This window comes from Brachionichthys hirsutus, unplaced genomic scaffold, assembly GCF_040956055.1.
Source record: "Brachionichthys hirsutus isolate HB-005 unplaced genomic scaffold, CSIRO-AGI_Bhir_v1 contig_1465, whole genome shotgun sequence".
Classification (NCBI taxonomy): domain Eukaryota; kingdom Metazoa; phylum Chordata; class Actinopteri; order Lophiiformes; family Brachionichthyidae; genus Brachionichthys; species Brachionichthys hirsutus.
The window spans coordinates 26800-39140 of record NW_027180617.1 but is presented as its reverse complement, the minus strand read 5'-3'; the positions used below and the strand labels follow the sequence as shown (position 1 = coordinate 39140).

The following is a 12341-nucleotide window of genomic DNA, read 5'->3' as shown; positions in this document are numbered from 1 at the left end:
CTTTTTTGTGGATCCGGATAAAGGGACAGATGCAGGATGTGTTTTTGTTTTCATATTCGGCAACAATTTTCCATTCCCAATGTTTCCCTTCCAATTAAGTAAAAAAAAAACAACTGAACCAACTGAGCTGATTTTTTTTTTTTTTACAAAAGTTGTTACTGTTGTCCAGGCAAGATTGACAAATGCGTAGGATTTTGTGAACATTTTAGTGGAATGCATTCCTGTGCTTGCCATTTTAGAGGAAATTAACTCTTCAAGAATGTGAAAAAAATTAATCACTTCCCTATAGGTGGATATTAGATTTGTTGCTGTTATTCTAATGTACCAGGATGATAGACGACGTCCCTTAAAAATAATTCATAATTCAAAATCCAGATTGGAGCAGGACATTAATTAAAATGAAATTCAGTTACATAAACTGCATTTTCTGATTCAAATTCACAAGTAGCAGTCATTCTAACAAGTGTTTAATACATGAGTAGCGAACAGCGCAGCTAAATGGGTGCAAAAGAATGTATATAAAGTAAATTAGCAATTAGCTAGGTAATTGGGACATCCTGGCTAAACTTTAAAGAAAAAGAAATTAGATCATTGGAGGAACTTCATGATAAAGACAAACACACTTTGTGGGTGGAAGCACTTATTGCTGTGTGATATATTTAGGTTGTGTTTTCTCTGAAAACAGATCTGTTCCACAGGAATGCTTCGTCCCGTGCCAGTCATCGATGGTTGACAGCTGGTACCGCGCTTTACACGGCAGGTACTTTACCTCATTTTATTGCCTTTGGAAGTTAACTTGTCTTCCAACAGTCCTGTCTCCGTTTGCAAGTGTTACAAAGTCAAGTGTCTGGGCAGATATCCCTAACATCTGTTTTAGTTAGCATGGGGGGAAAGAAAACAAACATATTAACAATTCTTTCCAAGAAAATGCTCAAAATATATAGAAATTTTAGCGGATCCCCCCCCTTATTCTGATGTAATTTCCTGTGATCAATAAAAAATAAAAATATTTTTCTGAGTCCTTAGTAGATACAGTCTTTTACTCTTAATGTAAATCAGTCTGTTGAACATGTGTGCGTTCTTCCCCCGTTTTGACCATGCATTCCATTTCCCATGTTTTTTTTCTCCCGTGCCACTAACCTGCCCCCTCCCTTCCCAGTCCTGTGGATTTTCTCGTCATTGTAATTGTCTGCTTGGTCTCACGTGTGTTTCATTATCTCTTCACCACTGCGTATTTAATCAGGGTTTTCCTGTCCTTCTCCACCAATCCGTTGTCAAACCTTGCTTCATGCTGCTCTAGTATTTTTTGCCTCTGTAAATTATTATCTGAGGTTTTTGTAACTCTGCACATTTCTTGATAACTGCCTCTGATTTCAAACCTGTATCATCTCTGTATCAAACCTGTTTCTGGACTTTGTCTCTGTCTATCATTTTGGATTGTTTGCTTGGTTTATTGACAGCAAGTCGACTTTGCATCTGTTCTCGTCACTTCATGTGTCGTCATTGTTTGTATGGACTCTTCTCGAGTATCGAGCACGGCATGTAAGCTAATTTGATTGAAAAATGATTTAAAATCCCTAAACTGACTTCTGCCGGTGTCCTGTCTGATTGGTTCCCTTACTCTGACCTGCTAAAAAAAACCACAACCCCCCCCCCCCCCCCCCCCACACACACACACACACAGCATTTGTTGGAATTTGGTTAAAACAGTGAGAAATGGCAATATTTTAACAATCATTTGATTTGTGAAGGATTTAATCTGTCCAATATTCTAGGACTTCAAACACCATGATAACCACCTCTTTCATTTTTGCTGATACAGCAATTGACTCTCTCAGGTTTAATCATTTGGCCACATCAGACACGTAAACTGAAACAACCCCCATGAACATAGTCCTGGATAATGATACATCACAAAGGGGAATGACCTCCACACTCACATTCATGTTGACACTATTGATTTGCATGAGTCTTGCAATTTTGAATTCAATCTATTTGCTTATCCTGGTAATAACATTGCATGGCATCAATTCCTCCAAAACGTTTTTTTTAAAATATTTATGTTGTGTAAAGAGAAATAGTTCAGATGATACATCATTCTTGTATATGTATAAAATAATTCAGAAATGTTCGTTTCATCTACAATAAATCATGGTCACTCAAGTAATATTTGTAATAAAATGCTTTAATAGCGTTTTTGTCAACCACGAGGCAGATAACAGCGGTTCAGTAGTTTGGATATTCACATATGCATTTTTCAAGATGCCTTTGCACTCACCCGAACTGACGTTGCTTGCACGCCTGGAGTGTTATGAAGGTCATAACGAAACAACTTGAAAGAAACCCCCTCCCAATGAAGTTTGTATTAAAACCGTCCTTTTACCAGCTGTTCTTTAATTCGATCAACAACACTGTGAAAGTAATAATACTCTTCTCCATCGTGCATTTTCTCTCCATCAGATACCCCTGTCAACATCATGCCAAGACTTCCAATTGTTTAAGGAAAAGCCAATGAATAAAATATAAGTGAAAATTGCATTTTTTTCATATGAATAATGTAAAAGAGGCAACGCTGTTGGCATCCACGTCTCAAGGTTAGACGATATTGTTAGTTTCTCAGCGCGACCCGTGCTTTGTTCTTGTTTGGTACAAAATGAGAAGATCTATTTCTGTCACGTTATCTGTTCTAAGGGACTCCTCTGTTAGAATATGTTATTCCACAAAGTTGAAAGACAAATTCAAGTCCCAGCATGAGGTATATATAGGTATGTGCCATATAATAGGCAAAACGTTTTACCACAGGTTGTTTCCTTCACTCTGTAATAACTGAGTTCTTCTCGTGAGGAGGAAAATAAAATGGAACACTGGGGATAGTTTAAAACGCTTAAACGATTGAATATTTGCATATGTTAAAAGTGTGGCAATGAAATAAGTCACGTTTTTCACATGCATATATCGCATGAGATACACCTGTCAGTGACAAAGAATAACATAACAACGAAAACACCTGTGGAAAAGTATAAATCAGTTGCCACCGTTAGGGAATGCCCCACTTTTAGCACTTTAAAAAAAAACATTGTGTTCATTTACCTTTTCATTTAAAAAAGAAAATGTTCATTAATCAAATAAAAAAAATTGTATTAACCACTTCTGTTTCCTCTCATTGGTGTACTGTCCCTTTAATGAAGGACACACCCACTGAGCGTGTGACACAACCAGGAAGTGCAGCTTCTCTGCTAAACGAGTAACAACAAATTAAAGGCTGCTTGTTAACCCGTGATATTAATCAATGTGATGGCAGCGAAGAGGAGGTGACGTCACCGCACATTCTTCCCGTTGTAAAGCCCCCCCGGCGTCTGTGTGTTCTGAAGCATGGCGGCGCCGCTGCTGCTTTCTACATACCTCCTCCTGCTCCCGCTGGGACAGGCCGCTCTGCCCGTCGTCATCAACACATGGCCGTTCAAGAACGCGGCGGCTGCAGGTAGGTGACGTCATACTTTCGTTGGGAAAGTTTACTCTAGCCTTTTGACAGTACGCCAACAATCTTTAAATAAGCAAATAAAAACCACCCCCAAAGACAAAGGTGGTGTGCATATTCATTTTGATTTTAAATATCATTTTCTTCAGCTGATGCAGATTTTTTAATTCCCTGACTGATCAGTCATTGTTAAATAATATAAAAGGCAATCATTTTTCAATCTCAGTCCAATGCAATTCTTGATATTGTTTGATGCGGTCATCAAACAATACCTGCGGCAGGTCATTAGATCGTCACGGGTCATTCCGTGCAGCTTTCATTTTTGCTGTTCATGCTTTTTATTGGGGAACTGTTAATAGATGAGGGAGTCATTCTTTGGAATAAATTAAAATCTTATGTGGAACTGCCTTCCACATAAGATGTACAACCAATTTTACAATGGATAAAAGATTTTCTTGAATTTGGCAATGAAATTCCTTGAGCGTAGAGCCCCCTGTTTAATTCTAGATTATACATTTAAGTGTTGATTGATTCACCCATGCGGATCTCTTCTCTTCAGGGGTTTACTGAAGCAGCTGCCGACGGCAGACTAATCTCCTCTTCCATTCTGCTGCATTTTCTGAGTGACAAAGATCGTAATGCTGCGTCTGATATAAAAAAAACGGCATTACATCCGGAGACGAGCGCTTAGAGAAAGTGGCAAACGAACATTTATAAATGTCTAAATCACAAATAGTAGGAGGAGGAATTTGTGTTAGCATCAGGCTGAGCACGGTGCGATGGTCGCATGATTTAGTGGCAAGCTGGCGACGGTGCGACCAGCTGGTGTTTGGATCCCCTTCGGGTGCGTCGGTGGATCAGTGACCAAATTATCAGCTCATATTCCCATCATGCTGGTCATCTTCTGCCTCATCTGAACCTTGAGCTGATGTTTTCATAAAGTAACCTGGACAAATAGCTTTAATTATTTACACATTCAATATAGTTTACAAATTAAATTGACCCGAAACAACATTGTGGTTTCAGAATATATTTTTGTGTAGGCTGACACTTTAACTTTAGACAGAATTGTTAGACTGGCACGCGGACGGGACACAAACTTTCTCAGTGTGGTTGTCGGGTTGAGATTGGTAGAGACCTCCAATATGAGGTGAACGTGTAATATTGGACTCTTGCAGGGTGTTTACTTCCTATGTGTGTTTTTTTTATTGCATTCTACACTGAATATTTGGCTGCTATGTTTCGTACCGTAGCGTGGAACACCCTGCAGTCGGGCGGCTCAGTGTTGGACGCTGTTGAAAAGGGGTGTGCCCTCTGCGAGGTGGAGCAGTGCGACGGCACGGTTGGCTACGGCGGGAGCCCCGATGAGACCGGAGAGACCACGCTGGATGCCATGATAATGAACGGGTAAAGAAGCAAGATGCTATTTTAGCAAATGTGGTTTTATTATTATATTATATAAAAGTATTATTTTTGCACAAGCTTGAACCTCAGTTGATTCATCCCTTCAACAGTCCTTAAGCATAAATGAGACGTAAATGGAACACAAATCTTTTGAAAGTTTTTTTTTTTTTTTGCCCAGTAATGACTTACATTTCATCGGAAATGACCTAGATTTTTACGACTCTAATTAGCCACCTTAAACTGTCAACAGATTATGCGAGTACCTTACAATTTGCGTTAGTGCTGTATTTGCATCTTTGGCATTTACAGGCATAACTGGTTGACCTTTTTCAGACAACCTTTCCTTTAAAAATAACTAATTAGAATTCATCTTATGATCTAGGCGCTTGCCAGTTATTAAGTCCTTAAGTGCAAATACTTACACACTCTAAAGTTTTCTTGGGAGGAAAATGTCATCTTATAATGACAGAAAAAAAGCAAGCAAGCTTTTTTTTTTTTTAAGATTCTGCTTTTTCCTGCCTCCGCTTTGCAGGAAAATCAACTTGTTTGATCACAGAGTCATGAATACATTGTGAGGAGAAGATAGACTCGTGACTAAATACTTTTTGATTTGTCCCTCGGAGGGCAATTTGGTTTACAGCAGTTACAGTCTAACTGTTGTCTGCTGCTGGTCGCCGCGTGCGCAGGCGCCCAGGCTGAAGTGTCTTGCCAAAGGACACAACGACAGAGCCGGGAATCGAACCGCCAACCTCTCGATCATAGGACGACCCTCTCAACCACTGCGCCACCATCGCCCCAGATGTAACGTTCCACCACTGAGAAACTGGATCTGGATCTAGATAATGCAGATTTGGGAGATTGAAATGCATATTTTGAGCAGGGCAATATAGTGATGGAAAAGTGAAGAGACACTGCACTGCCTCGAATATGTAGCTGAAATAATGCCATTTCAGAAGTAATATATATCACGCATCTGTGGAAGATAAGAAATAAATCTGTTTTGGACATTATGCAGAAGCAAATTTTTATAGATTAATTATAAATCACTGATGCTGGACACACAAAATGTGTTTCCATTAATCTTGCCTGAGGCAGACCTGAGTAAAGCAACCTCATCAAGTAAAAGATGTTTCAGTACACAACGCATGTCTTTTTTCTAATTAGACTTCGGACCATCACGTTGTTCAAGCAGCATCCAATTATTTCAAACGCTAGGATTTAATAGCATTTGTGAACAAAATTGTTTGCGGAACCATCAAAAAAAAAAAAGAAAATTCCATTGTTTACTTCCATGTTTGTTTGCAAGCAATCTTCTTTTCTGTTTTAGCAAGAGGTCACAGTCGCTACATGTAGATTAGCAGATCGGCGTGACAACATTTGCAGGGATGTTAATTTTCTGTGATTTGGGGTGCCCAGGGATACGATGGAGGTGGGTGCAGTAGCAAATCTAAGAAGAATCAAGAATGCCATCGGAGTGGCTAGAGCAGTGATGGAGCGAACTGACCAGACGATGCTAGTAGGAGAGTCAGGTAGGTGTGGATAAGTGCTCCAATAAACAACGAGTAAAGAGAGTACAAATGTCCGCCAATGCCGCTCAATATCCATAACAGTTTTTGCACCTAAAAACAACCATCCAACGGGTTTGAGACACATAATACGACTCCAAGCCCTAGAATTTGGAATGACTTTATTACCATTGTTAGTTGTTGAAGAAAAACAAGTTTCCGTCATGGCCTATTTTAGTTACCTCTGTGAAATTCGACTCAAGAAATCAGCCATCGTTCTTAAAGGAATGTGGAAGCCACCGAACAGAAGCGATGGAAGCTTTTATTTGTGAACCTTTGCTTTCTTAAATCCCAAGGTCAGCATGGCCCGAGATGTACGAATGAACTTCAAGGGATTGTTTCTGTCTTTGCAGCCTCTGTGTTTGCGGAGGACATGGGTTTCATAGCAGAGGACCTGACAACCATCAAGTCTACGAATATTTTCTCCAACTGGCTGAAGGGCAACTGCCAACCTAATTATCGAAAGGTGTGTGTGTGTGTGTGTGTGTGTTTTAGAGAGTGTTTTTTCTCTCACTGGTGTTGGCTACGAGGCGTGCTACTCCTAAAAGATTGATATTAAGCTCAAGAATTGACAAGCATACAAAAGTAGTTCAGGAAAACCGTGGTAGGTGATTCCCCCCCACAGCGCCAGCTCTCCCATTCTTTAAGGCGCCTCTAGAATTAGGTTGATTTGTGCCTTTTAAGCCAACGTCAGAGTTCCAGATGCAGTTTGCAGTGCGCAATTGACCGAACTTCCATTTTACATTTGGGGCTGTGTGCTTTAATGACAGTCCTCGCCGGATCGGCCACAGAGCTGCTTCACTGTGAAGCAGGAGAGAACTGCCTTCTTCAAGGTGACCTCGACATTACTTTAGAGAGGAGCCGCTTTTCTCCAGAGCTTCCTTGAACTCCTCGCGCCGTTAAATCACATTATTTAGTCCAATAAAGCCAAATAGGCATAGAAAACATTCAGCAGCAAATAGTGACAAATGGAACAAACAGAAAATGAGCGAGAGAACGAAGTCGAGTATCCGTCTCCGTGCTCGTCGGCAGGCATCGCATCCATAAATTGCGAGCTGTGACCCACTTGACAGTCTCATACATTTTTGTAAATTTTAAGATTGCCAAAGTCACAGGAGAACTGTATCTGAACTTTTTTTAATCACTTACGAGAATATTTTCCTGGGGTTTTCCCCTCACCTTCATGAAATGTAATACAATTGACTCTGCTTCATAAATAATGCATACACTTTCACGAAGCCGACCAGTTGATCTCAATTTTCGTTTATCGGTGGCCTTTTAGATATAAATCTGATACAGATTCTGTGGTTAAAGCAAAAACCTTTGATTTAACATTTCACTTCACCTTTAATGGTTCCAAATTCAAGCAGTATTTCTCTCTCATTGAAGGACTCACTTTCCGGTTAGGTGCCAGTTAAGCTCCACTTGCGAACAATGATAACTGTATTATTTCATTTATTTTAGATTCTGGTTAAAAGGTATCTCTCAAAGCGATTACGTTTTCTTTTACTGTCCAAAGAATGTGGTTCCTGACCCTTCCAAGTCCTGCGGACCATACAAGCCCAGCGTAGCACTAAAGCAGAGCAACAGAACACGGCATGCTAACACAAACTCCCACGACACCATCGGTAGGTTCTATCTGCATTTTTACACGATGCATTATTGTATCATTGAACCCAGATGGTGATAAGAGACAAAGTGAACATGAGACAGACACAGTTAAATAGAAAAATAGAAGTCAGCAGGGAGAAGGGAAGCTTTGAAGTCTGTACTCTGAATAAAAAAGTGATTAATGATTAATGAGTTCTGAACTCTACTTATGTACCGGCCAGTGCGCCTGCAGCTGCAAGGAAAGTGATGCCTAAGTACTGCATCAAACATGGGTTTGAAATAACGTTAGCTAGCCGTGCGTAGCTTCCGGGATGGGATCCCGGAAGCTACACACCCGGAAACCCCCCCCCCGATGATGAGACTCCTTTTGTTTGTGAACCAGGGATTATTGCTCTTGATCAAGACGGCCATGTGGCTGCTGGTACATCCACTAATGGACTAACTCACAAAGTTCCAGGGTATGTTCTCCAGGCTACACACATTTTGATGCGTAAACATTGCTATAATAAACAGGACATGTGCATGCAGCATGTTTAAACTCTTGCTAACTCCTCCGTAGTCGTGTTGGGGACTCTCCCGTCATTGGAGCGGGGGCCTATGCAGACAGGTCGGCTGGTGCCGCTGCAGCTACCGGAGACGGCGACATCATGATGTGCTTTCTGCCGAGGTACCGGTAAACTTCAACCATCTTCCTTCTTTTACAAAAAGTAGTTTTCTTTTGTTACCAACTCGGGTAAGCACGTACTCCACTGCACGTACGAAAACGATAAATCCATCAAACAGGACATCATGAAAGGAATGCCAAGCTTCTCAACTACATAGTTTATCTTCTTCCCACTAAAGTATAGAAATGATATTAAAGAGGATTTGCTTTTCAGCGTGAGCAAATACGATTTGCTCTGGTGTCCTTCACAGTACAAAGAGTGTCTGATAATTTCCCATTACAAAGAATCATCCATCAGAACCTCCTGTTGTACTGCCAGAGACATGTTGACTGAATCTCAACGCCTTCACGCACTATAATCAGGGGTTATTTCCTGGCCAATGTTTTGAGAATGGGACTGTTGCATTGCCATTTGTTCCCCAAGACATGAATTGGGGTTTCAGAAAATTGACATCTGTGATAATATGATAAATATCTTGTCAGAGTTGTCCTCTCTAGGGAATTAAACCTACTTCCACTTTAGAATCCTAAAACTTAAAACTTGGATTGTTGTTGTTTTCTACATTTGAAGACTGACATTGAGAGTTGTTTGCATTATATTTAGCCCACAACAATAATCTCAAGTATATCCTCATCCTGGTTCGTGGCCCGGACAGGATTGTTAGCTTGGCTCATGCTCGCTACATGTAATTCTGCCAACAGTTACTTGGCCGTGGAGCTGATGAGGGCCGGGGCAGATCCCTCGACAGCCTGCGAGGCGGCCATATCCAGAATCAAGAGGCATTACCCACAATTCTTTGGAGCAATAATCTGCGCGAACACAACAGGTCATTATGGTGAGTGTAAAGTTCACAATTATAGACCGCACTGCCAAAGGCACACAATCAGTGAGCTTTTAATGTACTACTTTTTAATAGACCACTATTAATGTAAATTGATATCCGTGTCTCCATTATATATATAAAATTTGGGACAATTCCTAAAATGCGTCCCAAGGACAGATGAAAGGAGGACGTATCCTTCGCAGAGGTCTGTTTGCCACCCATTTTATATTGAAGAAGCACGAAACACCGCTGGAATATTCAAACCACGGTGGGCCTACAGCCCTACGAATGAAGCCTTTATACAAAAGCACAAGTTCATTCATTCAATTAGTCTCTAATGGAGACATGAGAGCAAATAAAAATGGTGGCATGGTGCCAGCCACACTGGATCGCCACCCAGCATTCATTTTCCTGAGAGAGGAACCAATCTAAATGTAGATGATGTCATTACTCTGCAGCCATTACACTGTGCAATCAACATCTACTAAATGATACATTTAAGCAAAAAAAAAAAAACACACAAAACTTGAATGCACCCATTGCCAGTTTAAATATTTACCTTAAACCTTATACAATAGAAGGGATGCTCAAGTCAAATTGCCCAGGGAAACATGAAAGAGAACTAAATGGATTTTGCTTCATTGGCTGCTAGATGTGGGAAAACACCAGCAGACTGAGAAATAAGAGCGGAGCAACTGATGAAAGACGTTTGGACAAAGTTCAAAAGCATGTTTAACATTAAAAAGGACTACCATGAAATCTGTTTTTCACCAGTTTAGAAAATGTACAGCTGTAAAAACGAGCAATATTGAAAGACCAGACACTGATGTAAATTAGTATTAATTTGTCCGTAATTTAACGTTCATTAAACTGCCTCCTACTCTGAAGCCTGACATCTCCCCTGGAACTCCAGCACAATCTGTTCCACGATACCGACCAACCAATAATCACTTTGTTCTCATGGCAACAGCTTAAGTGATATGACATTTCTCTTTCTGCCTTCAGAAAACCCATGAAGGTTTGTTGTGTAGTTTCCTCGTGATCAAACAACGCGTATGTTTACAGTCACGCAAAACGCATCATGTGTCTCCTTGAAGTCTGAAAAGCCGGGTTGGATCGCAATTTTTTTCTTGCAAATTATTTGAAAAACTAATTTTTTCAGGCCTTCCTACATTATTCAAATCCACTTAGTTAAAAGAATCGTTTCACCTGTAACATTGACTTTTCTTTGTCTTTGAAGGTGCAGCCTGCAACAAAGCCCCCACCCTCTCACAATTCCACTACATGGTGTCGACCTCTGAGACGAACACGCCCGTCCAGAAATCTGTCAACTGCTTTTAAAGAGTACGACTGTTCCGATATGACAGGAGTGAACGTTTGTTTCATGTCTTGCTCTGAAGTGGAGCTTATTGGGTAATTCTGACCTTTGACCCTAGCAGGGATGCATTTTCTTTACACATACATGTGAAAATCATTGGATGCTTGACTTGACTTGAAAGATTTTCCCCAAATCACCTTTGAAATAATAAGGACAAAATTGAATGTAAAAAGTATTAAAACATTCATTGATTTATGAAAGATACCACCGTGGGGATGATTCATCGGTGGGCCTGCCTGACTGAAATGAGAATTTTCACTAATGTGACAATATGGGTCATGATCTTCCGTTAAAATTCTCATTAACGTCTGGGAGGAGGCTGGAAGGAGGCTGGAAGGCGTTGACATGTGTGTTTACACTCTGTGCTAAAGTTACATCATTCCTTTCTCATCATTTACCGAAGCATCGGTGTCTGTGAGGACTCTAGTCATTACAGAATACCCACATTTAGATGTGTATTTCCCTCATTGTCCACTTCTTTCTTTTATTAATGTCTGTTAATAGCTTTGTTTGTCGCCCATACATAGGGATGGAAGCTTATCATGGGTTTTAGCAGCTGTTTGCTATACCCCGCTAAACAACAGCTTAAATGGCTCAATGCATCAGATTGTTTTGCATCTCACATAAAATAATGCAATTATTGCTGCAGACATGATGGATATCCAGAAAACAGCTTCTGGCAGAATTTCAAAAATATTCCTGTGTTTGTGCTGCAGACAACCTCAAAACCTCAACAGATTTCTTTGGGTTTAAGTCAGGGGCTTGTTCTGGGACCAAGCCTTGGTCTTGGATCCTTTCCTCTTCATTCTACTCCCACACCTACGGCTGATCCGTGAGCCAAAGGTACCAGTTTGGTTTCATGTCTTCTCTGTGTGATTTGGGCTGCTAGAGAAAACTTCTCCTGTGCTTTTGGGTCAACAGTGGTGAACATTCTAGGCTTGGGGCTTAACAGAAGAAACGTTGGCACTCTACTGCTGAAGTAAATCTAGGAAAGTCCTGTTCAGTGTTTTCACACCTTTGCAAACGTATGCATGTATGAGGGATGCTGTTCTTGGAGTTGAATAATTCTGTCATCAAAGGTATAGTATTTGTGTTGAAGGTGGGGGAAATAAAGAATCTACTGCATTGCGCCATTTAAAGTGTAATTTTGATTTGATTACTGCAAGCAGCCGAATAAATTTGCTTCACTGAACAAGATGAAGTAATCTGGAAATTGAAGTTGATGAGGCTCATCGTAATCTTTCAGTTCTTTATTCACCAGTTTTCTCTCACAATTTTATAATCTCTTGAAAAATGGTCATAGGACAAAAATAAAATGCAATTAGAGACTTTATAACAATTCTCTAATAATTGACTAGCAGTCTGACAGCAGCCAGATGTTCTCTATTCTGTATTTAATGAACACGAAGAGTTCCTG

General features: G+C 40.4%; 1 protein-coding gene across 1 annotated transcript; it reads left to right on the top strand.

The window, feature by feature from the left end:
• Positions 1-3372: 3372 nt before the first annotated feature.
• On the top strand, positions 3373-12131 carry LOC137916186 (N(4)-(beta-N-acetylglucosaminyl)-L-asparaginase-like). Its single transcript, XM_068759266.1, has 10 exons — positions 3373-3481; positions 4732-4885; positions 6299-6411; positions 6801-6913; positions 7967-8075; positions 8441-8516; positions 8618-8725; positions 9425-9558; positions 10787-10959; positions 11641-12131. The coding sequence occupies exons 1-9, from the start codon at positions 3373-3375 to the stop codon at positions 10885-10887; spliced, it is 1017 nt and encodes a 338-aa protein (XP_068615367.1). The 3' UTR covers positions 10888-10959; positions 11641-12131.
• Positions 12132-12341: the final 210 nt, after the last annotated feature.

What these genes read in the sequence shown, in the direction of transcription:
- LOC137916186 (XM_068759266.1), top strand. Translation starts at nt 3,373, where the DNA reads ATGGCGGCGCCGCTGCTGCTTTCTACATACCTCCTCCTGCTCCCGCTG. An exon ending in AAACTCCCACGACACCATCG is followed by an intron (nt 8,076 to 8,440) that starts GTAGGTTCTATC and finishes TTTGTGAACCAG; the next exon opens with GGATTATTGCTCTTGATCAA. An exon ending in ATGATGTGCTTTCTGCCGAG is followed by an intron (nt 8,726 to 9,424) that starts GTACCGGTAAAC and finishes TTCTGCCAACAG; the next exon opens with TTACTTGGCCGTGGAGCTGA.